General features: G+C 47.0%; 1 protein-coding gene across 2 annotated transcripts; it reads right to left on the reverse strand.

The window, feature by feature from the left end:
- Positions 1-1,541: 1,541 nt before the first annotated feature.
- Positions 1,542-14,700, reverse strand: LOC142575964 (glutathione S-transferase Mu 4-like). Of its 2 annotated transcripts, none has more exons than XM_075685811.1 (3): positions 14,599-14,700; positions 3,428-3,708; positions 1,542-2,262 (listed from the first exon to the last, which is right to left on the reverse strand). In XM_075685811.1, the coding sequence occupies exons 2-3, from the start codon at positions 3,691-3,693 to the stop codon at positions 1,866-1,868; spliced, it is 663 nt and encodes a 220-aa protein (XP_075541926.1). In that variant the 5' UTR covers positions 3,694-3,708; positions 14,599-14,700; the 3' UTR covers positions 1,542-1,865. The 2 variants fall into 2 exon arrangements, with proteins under 2 accessions (XP_075541926.1, XP_075541927.1); XM_075685812.1 differs by lacking the exon at positions 14,599-14,700 and adding an exon at positions 12,206-12,310.
- Between the last annotated feature and the right edge of the window lie 6,214 nt (positions 14,701-20,914).

A 20,914-nucleotide genomic window follows, 5' to 3' on the forward strand; every position in this document is an offset into this window, starting at 1 on the left:
CATTATCGAAAACATATCGAACGAGTTGTATAATTCTTTTACGTTAGCATACCCCTGTATGGAGCACTTGTGTTTCATTCATTGTCACAACATGCACAGGCCAGAACTTAGCACCGAGCGATAGCATACTTAGAATAATACAGCTGTGCGCGAGTTCTTCATGGGCGGCCTCGCACGATATCATTTATAAATGTGACGTTTATATATATCTCGCATCGCTTACAAACTTGCAATCTGGGGCACACTGTGGTGCGCTTACACACGCTAAACGCACTTCCCGTTTTCCTTTAGATGCCTCCAAAGTGGGTGAAGTGCGTCTTGTAACGTTGTCAGGGAATGCCTGACCGATGGCGGCATTGAGCCTCCGCCTTGCACCACAACAGCCCAATGCCCTGCTAACCATAAGGCCGCGATCGCAAGCGTGTGCTTCTCCCGTGTCACTCTTTGGAACGAGCTTGTCACGTGCCAATCTCTCGCATTCTTCCCTCTCAACAGTAAGCGCTTTGAGACTGAGCCTTGAGCCGCCGTGGTTGCTCCGTGGCTATGGTGTTGGGCTGCTGAGCACGAGGTCGTGGGATCGAATCCCGACCACGGCGGCCGCATTTCGATGGTGACGAAATGCAAAAGCGTATGCTTCTCCCGTGTCACTCTTTGGAACGAGCTTGTCACGTGCCGATCTCTCGCATTCTTCCCTCTCAACAGTAAGCGCTTTGAGACTGAGCCTTGAGCCGCCGTGGTTGCTCCGTGGCTATGGTGTTGGGCTGCTGGGCACGAGGTCGTGGGATCGAATCCCGACCACGGCGGCCGCATTTCGATGGTGACGAAATGCAAAAACACCCGTGTAAATAGACTTAGGTGCACGTTAAAGAACCTCAGGTAGTCCGAAGTCTCCCACTATAGGTGTGCCTCATAATCAGATCATGGTTTTGGCACGTAAAACCCCATAATTATTTTTCTCACATATTTGTGCCAGCCAACGTTCACTTCCACCTTTTACCTAGTGGGTTTTAGTGACCTCTATTAGTTCATGAAGTAACTACTACGTTTTAGTGGTTCGCTATCTAGATGAAGCTGTCCTGTGATTATTCGCTGGAATAGCAAGGTGCAAGGTGAATAGCAAGGTGCTTGGGTGACTTCTTTTTCTTTAATGGCATGTGTTACCGCCTTTGTAGAAAATGGTGTTATGACAACTCACTGCACTCACCGAATGGAAGCTCCGGTTTGTGGAAATGCCTTTTTGCTAGGGTGTAAGGGTGTTATAGACACAGTAAAACACCCTTAAGAGGGTCAGCTGGTTTGGAGCATCGGTTATGTGACTTGTAGATGTCACATGAGCATGAAAATGGCATCAAATGACGGCTCTCCATGCCTAGAACACGTAAAAATAGCCAGCAACTAAGTATACAGAGTGCGCTCGGAGAGTACGCGATATTTTGCTTCTAGCGCCATCTGAATATCACAAGAACCAGATCAGGGCCCGTGATCACCAGTATGCCCCAGTTGCTTTGCTGATGAAATCTGAACTCTTCTTTTTCCATAAATAAAGTTTCAGTATCAACTTTATTTTTACGAATGCTCGTGTTTACCAATGAAGTACTCTCACATTTTGTGCCTTTATAAGCTGTAGTCCATGGATTGAGAAATGACGATGGTGTGTGTGTCGTCCTCAATCCATGCCTTCAGAGTGCGTGCAAGATAACTGAAGTTCGGTGGCGTGGTAGCATCACTGCCTCAATATCATTTGCCACGGACGTCAGTACTTCGGTGCGTCTTCTCGAAAGATGTGCTTTGAGCCCATTCGGCGTGCCACGTCGAAGTATACGAGTGGTGGGTGCCGAGGGCGCGCAGCGATCGGCGCAGTTCCACTATTGCTTCTTGAATCCCCACTTGACCATGGGCCCCAGTATGGGGTACTTGTGGTACTTTCCCGACGAGAAGTACTGCCGGAGGTTAGGCAGCTCCTCGAAGCGCTTCATGTACGCGACCAGAATGGGGAAGCCCTGGAACACGTTGGCGTTCAGCTCGTAGTTCCAGTCGAGCGCCTCGTACGCCAGGAAGTCGACGTAGGTGAGCCGGTCTCCCAGCACCCACAGCTTGCCCTGCAGCAGCTCGTCCCAAGGCCGCAGCGCGTTCTCCATGTTCTCCTCGTACTTGCGACGAGACTCCGGGTAGTTTGGCGAGTGCACGGCCATCACCAAGTTCCAGGCCAAGTCGCGCGCCTGCTGCTCGATCATGTCCAGCTCCTGGGTCTCTTTCTCGTTCCTGCAGGAGTCGAATACCAGATATACCGGTCACGGCGTTTAAGAAAAAGGCGAGAGTACTGGCGTCGTTAGTTCATCGCAGATAGCTTTGTGAAATAACGATTAGGAAGGCGGAGCGCGAAGCTGCTAACGACCGCATGTACGTCATATATAGGGGAGGTCAAAGTATACGGATATTAGAAACTTCTGTCCGGTGCACGTACACTTTGTCTTTTACCGTTTTAGCGCAATACCGGGACGGAGAGGCAAGAAGATAGAAGCTTTGGTGGTGACATAATCAAGACTTCGACGAACACTCTTCTGCTCAGGCGGCACGTTAGAAAAGCAAGGGGTTCTGGGTCACTGACCAAGTCAAAAGGTAATCTCGCAACGCTTTTTCGCGATGCTCGTTCGCAGTCTTGCGACGCGGTGTTCAAATAAGAACCTGCTGGGACACTGCGCTATATAGGCCGGTGTTATTCTGTATACGGGGTGCTTCCTGGCAGGGGAAGGTATAGCACTAGGAAGTTTGCGTCGTTGTGAAAACCGTTATGTCAACCAATAAAGAGTACATGACCACATAATGTAAGAAGAGGCTCACACAGTTTGGTTGAGCGCAATGTTAAACAGGAAGTCATCAGCAGCGCTGCTGTTCACGTTTTCGTCCCCCGTATTCTGCTGCAATGGTATACGCATAGGCTATACAGGGTGTTTCAGCGAACACTTTCAAAATTATTTAAAGGTTGCCAATGGCAGATACCACAATTCTAGTTCATAAGCTGGTCTACTCGAAGAGGCGAACATTATTAGTTGCACAAAAAAAGAAATGCGTAATCGACTAATTAACAAAAATGCGCTAATTAAGTTCCTAACTTAAATATGCCTTATGGCCCATATTGAAATTTACAAATTCTAGCCGTGGAGATCGCAAGGCGGATGCACTTAGAACGAATTCACAGGATGATACCGGTTTCGAAATATTCATTCCCGAAATTTGCGGAGAAAAGCATTGGAGTTCCAGTTACTTTTGAGCTTCAGTGCATAAAACGATGTTTTGTTAAGAACTGCTGCTATTATACGAAGTCTCAAATCACTTGATACGCCTCACATGCGTTGCACTTTTCTTTCCTGCATTCCCTTTGTGCGAAATACAGAAATTGATTCGCCCGACCATTTGCGCGTCCTACCTCGCCGCGAGGTCGTGCTTTCTGGCCAGGTAACGAATGATGGCCATGCTCTGCGTCATCTTGACGTCGCCGTCGACGTAGTAGGGCAGGTTGGGGAAACGGAGTCCCAGCGTGAACTTCTCCTTGAGCCACTGCTCACGATCGTAGTCGGGCGCCGGGCCGAACTTGTACCGCTTGTCCTCAAACTGCACGCCCTTGTAGACGAGCAGGTTGCGGACGGGCTGGCCCAGCCCGCGAAGGTCCCAGTAGCCGTACGTCGGAGCCATCAGCGCTTACCAGTGCTGAAAGTGGAGAGGGAGAGCCGTGTGTTAGGAGTGGAACTACCGGATCTGGAGCCTCGAGCTTTACAGCTGATCGCACTTATAGCGGAGGGGGTTCTACTGATGTTCTCTCACTCCCTCGTCTATGTGTATTGCATTGTGAAGCAGCAGGCCCGAAAATCGTGGTGCCCGACAGCGTTCCTGCCAGTCTTAATTTCAGCGAAATTTCGGACATTGGCGAGCCCGATGACACACAGGCGTTCGGGCCTTCGCAGCATTTGCAGTTCTTGTCTGTTCGTTCAAACCTATATGAAGGAATATGTTGGGGGTAAGGACGACCATTTGCAAAATCAATACAAAAGGGCAAAGGACGCGACATACACCAGCGATTTAAGAGATTGATTTGCGATAATTGTTACAATATGGGTACTGAACATTTTTAGGTATAACTTGAAAGTGGTGCTCCTTTGCTTTTTGAGGTCTTGCATATGAGGTCATTGCAGGCTCGAATAAAAAACTAATGTAAATGTTTTGATTTCTTTATATTCATAATATTTAGCACGAATGCTGCTAAGCATTGGTGGTAGTACCGGTATAGTATCCTGACTGCATTTCGTTGGGACAAATAAGTAATGGGTCCTAGGGCGCGTGACACAATGACGCTCCGCTGTACAGACTGCACCAGCGTGATTTTTTCAATATGAACTTAGTCTACTGTGCTTCCTTTATCGTTGCGTTTTAGCAGAAATTCTGCAACGCAGTCATGGTAGTATTCCGTCACAGGGTGTTGCGTACTCCAGGGTAGCGTACCGTACTGCTGCCGAGTAGTAGCGGCGCCTGCCTATCGAAGCTCGACCGACATTACTTATTGGGTAGCGTAGCGTTGTCGGCGGGCTGCAGGCATCCGGTAGACCATGGCGACCAAGCAAGGGCGAGACGATTTGCTAGTGCGAAACTTGCACGGTTTATTCAAAGGTAGATGAAAGAAAATGAGAAGAGCATGAAGTATATAAAAGTACATTTCGGAGCCCCTTAAATAGGCTCTCTACAAGTGTGGACGGGATCTTGCTTCCGTCGATGTCACGTGACAGGCACGGATAGAGGGCCGCTCCTCCTCTGGCATTACCGAGCAAGGAAAGGAAAAGTCATGCCTCATTTCGACGAGGCCTGGTAGAAGGCCGGGTGATAGCAGGCCAGGTGATAGCAGGCCGGGTGGCAGAAGGTCGGGTGGTAGAAGGCCCTTTGTGCGCAAGGTGCGTGACGTTAACCATCGCAGGAGAAGTCAAGCCTCCTTTCGACGAATCCTGGTAGAAGGTCGGGCGAAATTCCTGTCGCCACGTGGTGTCAGACGCCAACCCTAACAAGGGCTACAAGGTAACAGTGCGGAACGTCGTGATGCTACATCCAGGGATAAGCACAAACGGTTGATTTGTACAGTGTAAATTTGTAAACCGGCTTCTAAACACAACCATCGCAGAAATAAAAAAAACTTACTTTTGCTCTATACAACCTTTAGTTACGATGTATCCTCACTTTCCTTGTGTTTGTAGATGTAACTCCGCTGCCTTAAGTACGCGGCTTGGTTGTTTTGGTCTTTGTGATCGAGGCAACCAAACGGCACGTCGACATATAAGTTCGCCTCAACTTGGTACTTAGGAAAGTCTAAACACCTTTCTATCCTAATGCACATGAGTAGACGCGGAGAGTGCTTCGCTGCGAACTTTTACGTCTGGAATCGCCGAGTGGCGTCACCAGAGCACAATGACCACACTTCGGTCAAGAAGTTGCACTGCCCTCCCGGTGTTTTCTTTTATAAAAATGTACTTTGATAATGAGAAACACCAGAAAGGTAAAAAGAGAAGGTTGGTTGCCTCTGCCACGACGTCCAGTTTTAAAGGAGACGCTCGTATTATCATTATAATCATCATGGATTGGAGGTAGCGAGTTTCAAGCAGGGAAACATTCCGAAATTCGGGGGGGGGGGGTCAATCGCGGGATGTTTACTTCCGACTTTCAGTCACCGCTGAAGCACAAGGTAATCGTTTGCGATCGGTGAAAGGGTAACAAGCTAAGCTAGACTTCGAATCAGGCTCAGTCGTCTCTTCCTCACTTCAACTCAACGCCCCTCCCTCATTTTTGTCGTCGATGCTACGACGCGATCGCTGTCTTCGTCCACGTGAAGGTTTCGCGAGTATGGGTGTCTGCACCAACTGTCGCTCAATGTCACGTTGCACAGCGTGACGGTGAAGTGTGTGGCAAAGAGCAAAGTATACGGCTTCCACTTTTGAAAGCACTTCGAGATAACGCAGTGCCCGGGAGTTCGGAGCCACAACAACACGCCGGCGGACTGGCAGATAATGCCATTAAATAAGGAGACGGACAAGCGAATAGGGAACGCTGTCACGTTCGTGCTTTCGTCGCCGAATGGTTCCGAAACGTGGGACAGCATTGCACGCGATTATACCTTAGACAGGACAAGGCTGCAGGTCTAAGGAGCCTCAGCGTCGCTCTGGTGTGCCGACGTTTCCGTCGCCACCGCCCCTGGCGTGATGAATGCGCGAACGCAGTGATCGCTGTTGCTCGCTTGTGGCCCTTTCCGTTCCGGTGCGTGAACTGACGCTACCACACGGCTCAGAACACAAGGGCCTTGCGTTATCTAAATGGCGTCACCTACAGACCCGCTGACATGACGTCAACGCTGGGAGAACATACTTCTGTCATCTACCCGAGGCGGAGCGCTGTACTGCATGGCGGACGCTCCAAATGGCAAGTGGCAATGGCAATTTTAATTTTAGCATTGGGGAACCCTCTTCTGCTTGCTTGTTGAAGAAATGCCAGACTAGAGCAGTGTTGCGATAAAAAAACACCTTTCAGTTAGTGCTATTGCTGGTTGGAAAGCCGTGTAGAAGCACTGCGAATAAGCGCTGCGAATAAGCACTGTGATGACAGCATTTCCCATTTTATGTATTATTTATTTGTAAAATACCTTACAAGGCCCTTGCATGAGGAATTGAGTAAGGGTGGCATAGAACCAAGTACACGCGTAAAAGTGGCAGACTCGCAACAATATCCAGGTCGGAAAACCGACACCAGCCAGGCGTTGCACAGCCTAAAAATTGCAGAGAAAAATATTAACGACATGCAGCCATGTATTACAACAATAAAAACAATTCAATAACTTCGTAAACAAATGTACTGCAGTGCGAGGCAAAAGAAGTACAAGAAGACCAAACAGTGAATATGATAGCTTGGGTTAACAATCAAGGGATACGCGAATTGAGTGCCTGCCTGAATTTTTCACGATCAGTTTCCGCAACTATAGTTATCTGCGAGGCTGTTCCAGAGACGAATGGCGCGTGGAATTACAGACTAGTTGAATGCTTGTTTTACCGTAGATGCGCGTGAGGCTAAGATGCTTGTGTGACGTGTGCGATCAAGTTTCTTGGCGTGGGCACTCGGCAGCAAAATGTGCAGCGTTCACTTTGGCTCCTGTCCGTCCGACACTGTGAACAAAATCACTTGTTCTGTCCCCGACATAAGCAATTTAACAGCCGAGCGTGTCATGGGCAGGCATGGCGAAAAAAAGGATGAAGTAAAAGGGGAGAAAAAAAAACGCTCTTCGCTGTTGCTTGCTCGGTGACAGGTGCTCGTGTCACTCCGCTGTCTATAAGACCGTTTTTTCGTAGGCGCCGCCATATTGTGAACGCAGTGGCGCCGCCTATGAGCAGCGCCATACTGGCTTGAGTGAAAGCGGTCTTTGGCATGGCAGGTATACGCTGGGCGGTAGGTTCTGGCGTTTGTTTTCGCGCTCGTGCGGTCTGTTGAGTATGACGTGCGTCTTCTACGTGGCAAACGGTTCTGTGAGACGTGCTGAAGTGGTTTAAGGCGTCATGGCCGGAATTTCTGCTGGCGTTGAGGTGGACGGAACACGCAGCGCGATGTGCGCGCGCATATTTGAGTCTACAATCAGCCTCGGAGATCAATTGTGTATTTCTGAATGTTCCAATCACTAATGTGACCTTATTGCAGTATTATCCTCTATTTCTAAGCTGCGGTTTAGGAGCCATGAAACATACGCGACGATCGCGACAGCGTGAGTACCGTTCTGCTACGATAGGAGCTGTGCTGTTATACTTTGACGAGCGCTCAAACTGTTCGCTGCAGGTTGCACTACGTGACTACTTGGTTGGATGGATGAGGTTTCCACCCATGAATAAAATAGTTTTGGCTAGTAATAGGAGCATACCTTACAGTCTGGATTAAGCTTGTCCAGCAAAGCGACCGTTTACGAACTGCGCGAGCGTCCTAAGCAGTAGTAGGTGCTGGATTACAGATATCTTTGTTCTATATAGAGCATGGTCAAAGCATACGGCATCAGCGGTTGTATATATATAAATGTTGTGTGGCGCTAGCCCGTTTTCTCTTGCTTCTGAGAGAAAGAGAATGATAACCGAATTTTTTTTCGCTTGTGTTCGTTTAGTTCTCTACGACACACTCACAATTATTACGGAAATTTTGCGCTCCAAAATAGCCATCGCATTCTTTTGATGCGAACCCTCTCATATTTTATGGCTGTATCTATAGGCCAAAAAGGCAATGCCAAAGCACACAGCTTATATATGCATCGTGCTGGCTCACCAACCGCAGTGATCGCTGTGTTGAGCAGCGCCCTGGGCCTCATGCAGCAAGGCTAGCGTAGACATATGGTAATTTCAAGCATACTAGACTTGAAATGCGTGAGAACGATGCCAGTGTATCACAAATATTTGATAGTGCCTGCCGCTCAGATGTTTCGTGGTTGCCTTAGGTTGGCCGTGCACGAGCATGCGCTCTTATGTTTTATGTTTTACTCCCTGCGCCAATCGATCAGACAGCGAGCTGATTTACCATTTAATGCCGGTAATACAGAGACGCCGGTTTTCTTTGTTGAATTAAAATCGATATAAGCAATATAGTAAACAACACATACACGCACCACGACTGATAATGCGCGTACACCGCGGCTGATGATGCACGTCACATTTTTGCGCGTCCAAGACATATTTCTGACTGCAGTAGTTACCAATGCACCGAAAGGCTTCCCTGACGACCTTAAATGAACGAACATGGCTTAAGTTAGGTTTAAAAATTGGAGGACGCTTAAGCTTCGCCTTCAAGAGCGGAACGCGACAGCGTTCCCGTCGACCCGCCAAGGGGTGTAAGACAATGGGATACGGCGCAGCGACTACGCGCCCCGCATCGGACGCGGTGAGCGTCGAGCAACGCAGCGTTCGGCGCGACAACGAAATGTGCGCCTGAGCAAGCGACGCACGCCTGAGCCTTAGAAACAGCTCGTTTCTAAGGCAACACCGCGTTCACTAGAGGCGCTTTTGTACCGCTTTGAAGCATCGAACTCGTGGCTCAGTGGTAACGACTCCGTCTCACACTCCGGAGACCCTGGTTCGATTCCCACCCAGCCCATCTTGGAAGTTGCTTTTTATTTATGAAGTGCCTGCCGTGATTTATCGCTCACGGCCAACGCCGCGGACGCCGACGCCGACACCGACGACACCGGCTTTTCTGCGACACGAGCTCCTTAACGCTATCGCGTTAAAACATCTCGAAATCGTTCCGCAGCACGCGGTCGACAGCAATACTTTCAAGCAGCGCCGCGCCGGCTCGCCCAAGCCAGAGAGGAGGAAAGGCTCTCCGCGCGCCCTATCCTCCTCGCCCGATGAAACGGTCAGACACTTAAGGATCGATTACGTGTGGGAATGCGAAAGCATTGTAGTCGCTTTGGGGAAATGTTTTCGCTCAAGGTATATTCATCCGTATGTCGTCGTGCACGTTGTAAACTTGCACGACATTCCTTTTTGTGTTCCCTTGCTTCGTCTTATGCAGCGTGCTTCTGCGGGTGACCACGTTTCGCAGGTGCCGCTGAGGTAGACGCTTCGGAGTGCATCCCGGTAGGCATAGCATCCGATAAAATCCGAAGAGCATGTGACGCGCGGGAAGCAGCGACGTGACGTCTGCAATGACGCATGCAATAGGCACACCTCATTTTGTACACTCATGATTTCATGATTTGACGTCCAGAGCGCATCGCAGTAGACACAGCACCGATGAAATCCGAAGAGCAAGTGACACGTGGGAGGCAGTGACAGAGGCAGTGACAGAGGCAGTGACAGAGGCAGTGACAGAGGCAGTGACAGAGGCAGTGACAGAGGCAGTGACAGTGACAGTGACAGTGACAGAGGCAGTGACAGAGGCAGTGACAGAGGCAGTGACAAGAGGCAGTGACGGGAAGTGTGCAATGACGCACGCACTAGGCACAACTTTAGTCAACCATAGCAGTGGGTGCCACCGTGTCGTCGGGGAAGCGTGCTCGTCCCGCCCCCCGGAGGCCCGGGCTCAATTCCTACCTTGCCCGAAATGTTCCAAATTTTATTTTCAATTCCATTAATTGACTTTGTTTTTCAGAAATTTTTTCTGACGAATTTGACGTCAAGTCGAGCATTTTTTATGTGTTTTTACGCGTCGCACCGTCGGCCATTTTTGGTACCATCTTTCAGTCACGTCGGCGACGACAACTCCGGATTTTCGCGTAATGGGGCATATATTGCTTTCGCATTAAAATAAAACGGCAACCGTATAGTCTTTGTGGCCGACACAACCAAACGGCATGTCGCCGTTAAGTTCACTTAACATAAAACTTTGAAGGGGATGTCCAAGTGCGAAAATATCGGACACGTTAGCTTAGTAACCTCATCATGCTATAATACTCCACTCCCAGCGATGTTGCTCTATAGCGGAAGCTACGTCGGGCGTACAGAGGCATGATCGGGTGAGCTCTACGTCACGTGACACTGGGAGCCAGTGCATCGTCCGTTCAGTCTGAGTGGCAGAACATGCCTCGAATCTATTAGTGCACAGCGTCTCACCATTGAGAAACAGGGTACGGAAGTAAAACTCTTGCTTGGGCTAGTTGGTTCATGCTTGATGTAGTAAAGGCAAGGCGCAGAAAACCAGGACTCAAGAAGAAGAACACAAACGACAGGACCGGCGCCACTCACAACTAGTTGTGAGTGGCGCCGGTCCTGTCGTTTGTGTTCTTCTTCCTGAGTCCTGGTCTTCTGCGCCTTGCCTTTACTACTTCAGGGTACGGAAGCTCGACGTTTTTTTAGGGGTATCGCATGCAGGTAAGGCAGGGAGGGCACTTTCAACAAGCGCGATGTAACCCGTTGCACAGGTCTGTAGAAGGAGCAGAAAGCGCAGAAGGGGCACGTTAATATAATAGCAGAGAAAGAAAGAATGCACTAATCGTTGCCGGAGGTATGGCATGCGAAGTAGACGCTACGCGTCCCTTAACATTGCCTGGCAAAACCTGACAGAGGAGCAGCTAGCTTTTCGTGAGCTTTTCTCATTCAAGTTGACGATGCATCGAACCGAACTCATCTGACAAACAGTTACGCAGGAGTCGCAGTGGCTGCCGCTTTATCGATACTCACCGTGTTCGGACCGTCCAAAATCTATGAGCTCTCGCTCTTGACACCGTATTTAGTCAGTACCGGCGATAACTCCATTCTGCCACAAGTCCCCTTTTTATTTTATTCCGTCTACAGAAAGCCCGTGGCCTCAATTGTCGCGCGTCTGGCTTACAGCGCACGCAGCAGAAGGCATGTGTAATTGATGCGCTTCGGCGTCTTTTCGTCCCAGTGACCACGAAAACAACTTCCTCGTTCGTCTCGCCCATTCTGCTTGCGGCGTAGGCGAAGGCAACTGCTGCATAAGTATACAGACACGTGTACACAGCAGCGGCCTTGCCGGCAGTCGCCTATTGATGCCATCGTACAAAGTGGGTACATACAGTAAGCGCCAGCCGAGCGTGTACGTGGAACATGCCGACGCCAGCAGCCAGTGCACAACGTAGCTGCGGGTATGTCGTCTCGCTCTTGTGCAACCAGCACTGCATATGCAGGTGTTATTCAATCTGCGCCGAGGCGGTGTAATGTCAGCAGGTTGGAGCGCATTCCGCAAAAGCGGCGACGCGCGCCAAACAAAGAGCGGACACGGCGGGCACGGGTATATAATTGGATTGCGGGAAACGCTTGCCCGGAACGCGAAGCGTCCTTGAGCAAGGTGCTCCATCTTTATATACAGGTCTCGCGTTGCGATGCCTGCTCTTTGGCAAGAGACTGGGCGGGCTGATTGTAAACCGGCAATAGCGGTACGGCGGTGGCTTCCCGGAGAGAGAAGGATCGCGGGCCTTGAGAAACGGGACACGTTACGAGTGTGTCGCCGGCAGGGGAACTAATTAACGTCATTACGTCTTTCTCTGTCACATACTTTATGACGTACTAAAGCGCGCGTTAATGTTTGGCAGCCACGGGTTTTGTGAATAGCTGTGAAGGCGGCGCGAGATGCACAAAGACGAAGGTACGAGCGTAAAGACGGTGTCGAAAGGATAACGGTCATAAAGACAGCTATAATGGTGATTTGTCGCCAGCAGTCGTTTATATACACGCACGTTCCACCTCACCTTTGTTTAGCGCCGCATTCAAGCTATAGATGCGCCTCTTCGTGGCAAACAGTACCTTGCACGTCGAGGAAGTGTGTATGCCGACGTGACGTTATGTATATGTGCCCAAGCAGCGAGCGATGTGTTATTTCACCGGGCTACGAACACGCGTACGCCTAGCTGCACTCCGAGTGAGTCGTTTCGTGGACAGTAGTGTTTGGTCAGTTGCTTTCCGGCTTTCCAAATTTAGCGACGCTGCAAGGGCGAGTCGCGGCTCGCAACGATCCAAGCGCTCGAATAGCTATAGCGCCCGCGCAGGTAATGAAGTTACCGGCGTGTCGTGCTGGCAAACACGTCCCTGAAAGAAAGTCACTTACGAGTCCCCGCTGCGCCGACCTGCCGAGACTATCAATGCCTGTCTCCAGGTGGACGCGTTCCGGGTGAAAGGAATAAGCTTGCTGTTGTATATAGTGAGACATGACCCCTTTCGTGAAAGGATAACTTTTCGTGACTGTACGACCTTGCGGACTTCCGCAGGGCGAATTTGGTTAGCGAATGTAACTAGTATAGAAATAAAACAGAAAATTAAGTTAGCTTTAGCGCAACCTATAGGCGAAATCATAAAGACTGCAATACAATGCGCTACTCCCAGCTGTTTAAAGCGGAGTCAAGGAACGTACTTACAGAAGGAATCATGAGAACCAAGGAAACATACGTCAGAATACAGAATGCATATTCACGGAAACACGGTGTGCGGCGTGACATTGTCACATCTTCAACACCTTTAATCGTTTATGGTCAATTAACCGTCACTTGCCATCTACCTATATACGCTCACGCTCAAATTGCGCGTTCTTGTTCTCTCATATGTGCTTCTCTTGACTCACTAGCTACCACGTCACGATTCATTTCAAGAATCTCGTTCCTGGGAAATGTGGCACGCACGCGCACTGGTAACATGCAACTCGTGCAACAAAGACTACTGCGGCAGAGACTTACTGTAGTCTAAATAGTAAAAGTGATGATGAAGGATCATATTGTCACACATCTATACTCCCTCTCCTACACAGCCGCAATCCGCATTCGCCTTCATCATTCGTGCGGAAAACACTCTCTCTGTCCATCTCTATATATTGCTCGTATGTAAACTGATAAATCACGCCATATTACCGCGTAGAAAAGGCGAAGATAAATAAATACACGATACTGTAATAACTAATGTGTTTTCGGATGAAGAGATCGCGGAACCCAAGAGGAATCTGAATTAATGAAAGCGTGCCGTGAGGCATTGCACTGATCACAAATGCAACTGCAGGTATCGCAGGCTCACTTCTAGACTATGTATAATAACCGCTATGACTGAACAGAGATCGAGCTCATTTGTTTTCTTTAAATTTATTTAGCACATCCCGCCTGGTTTAAAAAATGTTGCGTCGGTATATGTAACATAAAAAGTTCCTCTTGTGTGCGCTCAAATGCACCGCTATTAAAGGGCAATCGTATTTTATATGAGTAGGAAGACATTTATTCTAAAATACATTCGTGTAGAGGCGTACGCATATATTTTTCGCCCACAAAGACTACAAGGTCATCAACAAATTGGCAGGAAAATGACCGCATTAGTGAACTGAATTTCTAAGTCTCCGAAATTTGCTTCCATCAGCGGCTACCAGCTCCCATAGCCTGTATTTGTCGCTATACGAAAAAGTGACTATGCATATAGAGGATGATCATCTTTTAAGTTTTACAAAATTATAAAAAGAAATCACTTGTTGCAGATAGCATAATTCCATTCCTTGAGGTAGAATATTCCAAATAAGTGGACATTACTTGCACGAGGAATCTAAACACATGACCTGCTAATTGACGAAAACTCAATAATTAACCTCTTAATTGTTTACTTTACGGCACATATTGCAAGTTCACGAATTATAGCCAGTTAGCTTGGAAGGCAGAAAAAAAAAGATGATGGCCCGGGTTTCGACACATGCGCCGTCAAAGTCGCGGCAAAAATGCGTTGTTGTTCCACTTACTTTTTTTTAAAGAAAATGTTTTTTTTTTTTCGTCGTACCGCGAAAGTAACCCGGACGCCCATGTTTTTCGTCGCAGACCTTGGCAACGAGTATCTCGAAACTGGTGCCATCCTGGAAACTCATTCCAAGTGGATACGCCTTGCAAACTCGCCGGCTACAACTAGTCAATTGCAATACGTGCCGTAAAATAATTTAGTAGCCTTAAACGAACAGTCGGCGGGTGCGTATGTGCAGCTTTAGCGCCATCCTTGGTCGCAACGTTGAGCCCCGCCGAACTTACAGGCCTTGTGCACCACGGGGCATCCTTACATAAGCTTTTGTGAATCGAAACGCAGGTTGTCGTGATCTTTCAACAGCGACATGGAAGAGCACGCCACTCACCGCTTTTGAAAGTTCGCTGGTCGGTGTCCACACGACGACTAAAACCGGAGAAGGACGTCGCGAACGGGTCCCCGAGATGCGTCCCCCTCGCCGAGCAACAAGTGAAGCGATAGGCGGAAGTTCGGAAAAAGAAAAAAAAAAAAAGTCAAGCCCCTGTGAAGGTCAGCTACGACTACTACTATACTCTTGCCGAGGATGAGGAGGTTGCTGAAAGTGGTGCCGTGTGCCGAATCATTACGCTTGCTGCGAGGAGGGCACCGTTAGATTGGGAGGAGGAGGGAGGGATGAGGCGCCGCTTTGTGTGCGCGCAGGTACATCCATGATTAGCACGCGCCTTTGTATGCCTCAACGTTCGCGCCATGTTTTTCCGGTCTGCGCATCGAAGTCTTTTACTAGACAAAGGTCGCGTTTTTGCCTACTGTGCAATGTGTAAATATGCAGAAGCAGCTCGGGATTCGTACACATCCTTGAAATCCTCGAAGCTCTTGAATTCGAAACAAAAAAAAGAAGATTCAAGGGTCCTTAAAGCTTCTTGAAAATGAATATGCTCCTTGAATTTCTTGAGAACTGGGATTGGGGCCTGCATTAGAACATTCAAGTAACAAACTTCGCATTGGGCTATCATACATGGACACTGTTTATCGGAAAACATCCTCATATTTTAGTTTCAGAGCATCGCTAAGCGATGCAATACGACGTGTCCACAGCCACCATCGGCAAGCTTATTTAATCTATCATCGTCGTCGTGGGGCTAGGGAAGCCAGATGAAGCGACCCAGTCGTTCCACTATTTTTGTCGTTTTGCTAGTTGGTTCACGACGAGTGTAATTTGCTGAAGCTGGACACCATTTACCATAATGCCCGAAGGCGATTGACATCATTACAATGGGGAAGACATTACTATATGTGCGTGCGCGTTTGTGTGCGTGCGTGCGTGTGTGCGCGTGCGAAGATTATGCCCGTAATGATTGTACGTCCTGTGTTTTGTCTGTACTCGTAACACCCGTATTATTATTATTATTATTATTATTATTATTATTATTATTATTATTATTATTATTATTATTATTATTATTATTATTACCACTGCACGTTTTTAAACACTATAATGAACATTCAGCTGTGCATTTTGAGGGAAATCGTTTGAATCCGACACCCACCGTTTGCTGTAGCGGACGTCAAAAATTAAGTGATGCGCACTTTTATCTACCTTCATAATTATTTAAGTGCGATTAGTTGAGGTAACGTGAAAGCAAAGCTATAGCTATATGCTGTGTATCTGAGCCCTCGGGACCGCCGGCTGGAGTGTTTGTTTTGAGGGTCACTGACGCCTCATAGCGCTGGCCGTTTTGAAAGCGCGTATCGTATACATATTTGTATGCTGCCTAAAATAACTTGATAACTTCTTTTTATCTGTTTAGATCTGTCTCGTTCGGCGCTTTTCTTTCCAGAGTAACATTAATCCTAATTTGTGACATGGTGATATGGGTACAACTCTGCTAGTTTAAATCTTGCGATACCAAAACACAGTTAAGCCAAGGAAAGGACAGAAGAAATTTAAGTAAGGCTTCACTACGATGCGATAGCTGCAGGGTCAAATGAATTCGACACATTGTTGTATTCCTATTGCTTATGTGCGAGGGTGAATAAGAAAGCTTTTGCCCACATTTTTTACTGGCCGCAATAAGGTATATGCAGGTAATTGCAAATATACGTACTCTTCTATGTACCATACATTATTTTTTCACATAGTCCCCTCACCGGTTCAGACATTTGTCCCATCGCAGCAGTAAATGCGAGAAGCCCCCGTGGCAGAATTCGTCCGCCTGTCTGCGGAACCACCGCCGGACTGCTGTCTTGGACTGCTGCCTTGCGAACTCACACCACCACCAGGTCGCACTTCGCAAAGCGAGACAGCTTTCTCCATACGTGGGCTGAATTTCCCTGTGGATTTCGATGGGCGTTCGTCCCTTGCTCCATAGAAAACCAATCACACTTCGTTGCTCGTACATCGTGGACGTGTGAAGCACAACCGCCATCTTCAACAACTGACAGCAGCGCCGTGCCGCGGAGCTACCGGCAGATAAGGTCGGGTCCGTCCAAGAAAGGTCCACCGCTGGGAATGCATATGTTGACTTCGCATTTACAGCCGTAATTTGGCTTTAAAACATAGAGGCAAAGACTTTCCGATTCGCCCTCGTGATAGGGCCGGTATAGGAATGTGTCGCCAAGCATAATGCCGAAGACCACACGCGCATTGTACAGTGCACTGTACAATTTCATCCAAACTACGCCGACTTGTTTTAATTTATAGGATTAAAGATGTCGATCACGTGCATGATATATCCGTGAGCAATGCTTATGGGAAGTTTTCGCCCGCGACGCGGTGATCTTGCGCCCCTACAGATCTGCGCGTGCCAGCGGCCACAAAGCCGGCGCAAGGCCAAATTCCAGTTAGAGCCAAACGCCATTACCGGTTGCCGCATTTGCCACTACGAATGAAGATCGGTAATGAGCTCGAACAACTGTGCTTGGCAGGATCCTCTATGACGAAAGCCCTGAGGGTTCTGAAGAGGCAAGTGATTACTCTTAATAAGCTTGAAAATTAAGCAAGTTGGTAACGCCCCGACCCTCTTCAACGGCACCACTTAAGACAGGGACGAGCCGAAGAACACGTGACTATAACCTTATTCCTGGCCGCCCCAAAGCATACGTCCTGTGTTTTTTTGCTTGTTCCCGTCTTGAGTGGTGCTGTTGAAGATGGAAGCAAGTGCTTGTCACTCAGATGCGTCATAATATATGCGAGTGGACCAGCTGTCCCAATATTTTACAGGTGATGGATGCAAGTGAAATAAGCGTGCAATTAGTTGGGCGTGTCGTCTGACCCTGCTGCTAAACGAGCTGCCCGAGCAGACGCTCAGCTACGCCGCCGAGAGCACCCTGTCGTTCAGAAACAAATTATCTGCCACAATATATAGCGAATTCAAAACACCTAAACAGCTGCGCTCGAAATTCGCATTAAGGAGTAGTGTAATCGTCAGCGAATATTGTTCCTTCTGTTAAATGTAACAAATCTAATCAAATTCAGCGCAGCGCTTACCGAGATAGACAATTTCTCGGTTACAATGTATTTAGATAACTATAGTACACCGCTTGGTCCCAGGCTCGTCTTATTGGGCAGCGTTTAACGGCGCGCTCCACGCCGGTTATGCAACAAATCCCGATGACTGAATGGTTCAGTGTTAAGAAATTAGCGAGACGCATTTCGTCACTAAATACCTAAAAGAAGTTATGGTTGAATACATCGGCGCATCCGGGCAATCGGCATGACGATATACCAGCATCTCTCGTAAGCAACCGTGCCGAACTTCGGATTGATAACCCGCCAAAAATTTTGGGGGATCTGTTTCCGATTGTTGCTGCTGTACAACTCGCCAAAGACAATTCATGTAATCTACATAGCTTCACTTGTGTCCCAAATCACCATGATCTGCTTCTCGTCACTCCATCATGTGGACTCTAGGCGACGCCGAACGTATTGCTTCAAAGGCACAATTCAAGCACAGAGTGGTGCACCTTTCATATATTTATTCACTTAAAAGGTTATCGCACGATTAGGTATACGTGACTATTAAAAAAAAAGACACATTAATATAGTTGCCACTTGCTATAGTATATGGTAAATTGCTAGCCCCTAAAATAAAATTAAAAAAAAAGCGAAGAGAAAGGGTCCCCCTGACGTGGCCGTGGTGGCGGTCACTCGGACGATGCCTCAGGGACATCGCTCACTCGAAGAGGTTCGTGCTGTTCGCTTCCAGCGCGGCCCAGTCGAGCAGGTAGACGCCATAGGTGTTGATGGAGAACACTGACGTCAAGACGATGACAGCTTTTGCGATCGTTGCAATCAGCACCTGCGTCGAGAGAAGTGGCTCTCACTGAACGTCGAACGAAAGAAAAAAAGAACTTATTATTATTATTATTATTATTATTATTATTATTATTATTATTATTATTATTATTATTATTATTATTATTATTATTATGGTTTTATTCCAGAAAGGGGCACTATAGATCTTATGGAGGAATTTGCAGACGAGGTGTACGCAGCATTTGAGGAAAACTCATTTAGCTGCGCTCTCTTCTTAGATGTTAAAAAAGTTTTTGATACGGTTAACCATAGCATTCTTTTACAAAAACTGTACTTACTAGGCTTTCGAGGTCCCTTTTATGCCATTATCAAGAATTTTTTTGAATGGTCGTTCTTAAATTGTTGGTTTAAATAGCGAATCAGAATATAGTAGCAAGCTGCCTGTGAAGGCTGGTGTACCACAGGGATCCATTTTATCTCCATTTCTCTTTAATATATATACAAATGACTTGAGCTCAATAACTTCCAAGTGTTTAATATTTCAGTACGCAGACGACACTGTGCTGCTCACAAGACATATAAACTACGAGACAGCAGGTAATGTGTTGCAGGAAAACGTAAATTATGTAATGAAATGGTTCGCTGAGAACGAAGTTTCAGTGAACACACAGAAAACCAAAATAACATGTTTCAGAAATCCTTTATAGACCGCCATTGTAGACACACAAGTATTTTTACATGATCATGATTCACTCTATTGTCGTTGCGAACCCTTTGAATATGTAAATTCGATAGCAGTTTATCATGGCATGACCACTTGGCTTACGTTTGTGGCAGGCTACGGAAGGCTTCATGGTTACTCTTTAATATCATATGTTTGGCTCCAATGTTCGTGAAGAAAACTATGATTTATGCACTTGCGTATAGTGTTCTTAGATACGGAATTAGCTTATTTGCGTCATGTCCTTCTCGCTGGCATTGCCGAATTGATAGCATATTAAAATACATGTTAAAGAGCATTGCGTATGATTGTCACATGCCATCCGGAGCGGATATTTTTCGGTTCCTACGTCTTCCCTCATTCCATTCTCTCTTTGTACAAACTGTTGTTCACTTTTGGAATTCATACTTTTCAGTTCAATATAATGCTAATCGGAAGTTGCGAAAAACCTTTCGATATTATGTACCGCGGAGCTTAACAAGGTATGGAAAGGCAAGACGGTGTGTTTATGTGCCTGTCCTTTTTAATGGGTTACCAGAACTCTTTGCTGTAACCTCTATGCGTAACCTAACGATGCATTTGAGAACATTGTGTTCATTGTTGTATTCTTTTATAGATGAGCTTAAAAGTATGAGATTATATATATTGAGTTTTGTTTCCTTAAAGGAAACAGAACTCCAAGGAAATGATATCCTTGATACTGGTATTGTAATTGCTTTGTTTTTTCTACTTCTTCAGCTGAAGCTATTGTTCGTTTCAATAAGTGTTCTGTTTGTTGTTGCTATTTTGTTATCTCTGCCGTAACGGCCGGGCCCAGTCCCTCAAGCCTCCTGTTGGCTTTGACGGGCCTGAACCTCTCTGTATCCTCCTAAAATATAATAATAATAATAATAATAATAATAATAATAATAATAATAATAATAATAATAATAATAATAATAATAATAATAATAATAATAATAATAATAATAATAATAATAATAATAATAATAATAATAATAATAATTTTGCAGAGGTTGAATTCACATTCAGGGATTGATTTATGTATACTGTTAATATTTTTAAAGGAGCAATGTGTACGGGGAGACGTCGTAATGGAGGGCTTCGAATTAATCTTCCCCAAAGCAGGTAGTGAAAAAAACAACACCCAACAGTGGGTTTCTGTAATGTACACCTAAATCTAAGTAAACTTGAGTTGTTGTACTGTGGGCGTGTTTCAAATTTCTACGTAGCCAGCTAGTTTGTCAAGACATTCCAGTCTTGACGTAGAAAGCAAGGAGGACAGCACCAACGTTCGCAACGGTACAGACTACCTGTATGCCGTGTGTTCCCAGCTAACGTTAGTAAAGCTGTTGAAAGAAAATAAAAGATTTAAAGAAGACGGTGAGAAAAAGTTATAAAGCCTACTGTGTTCGGTCGTCAGAGGTGTGACGATCGAACAACGTAGGTCTTAAGATCGTATCTCACGCCGTATCTTTTATTCCTTTTTTTTGTCGTTGCGAGCGGCTTGGCTAAAGTTAGCTGGGATAGCCTATACATGTATACATTGCTGTTTAGCGAGCACATGATACAGACGAGTGCCTCTTTAGGGAGCAGCGGGATGGGGTGGATACGAACGGGCGCGGTTAACCAATCTTACAATTGTGCTGAAAGCCCGCGTAGATGCGGCCGGTGAGTAAAGGGCTGTTTCGGCTGGAGGAAAAACGCATGGTTAGGAAGGCGATATGC

Source organism: Dermacentor variabilis, chromosome 3 (genome assembly GCF_050947875.1).
Source record: "Dermacentor variabilis isolate Ectoservices chromosome 3, ASM5094787v1, whole genome shotgun sequence".
Lineage (NCBI taxonomy): Eukaryota > Metazoa > Arthropoda > Arachnida > Ixodida > Ixodidae > Dermacentor > Dermacentor variabilis.

Excerpts from the sequence above, each read along its gene's own strand:
- LOC142575964 (XM_075685811.1), bottom strand. The coding sequence starts at position 3,693 with ATGGCTCCGACGTACGGCTACTGGGACCTTCGCGGGCTGGGCCAGCCC. Across the intron at positions 2,263-3,427 it reads AAGCACGACCTCGCGGCGAG|GAACGAGAAAGAGACCCAGG; the intron begins GTAGGACGCGCA and ends CGACTCCTGCAG.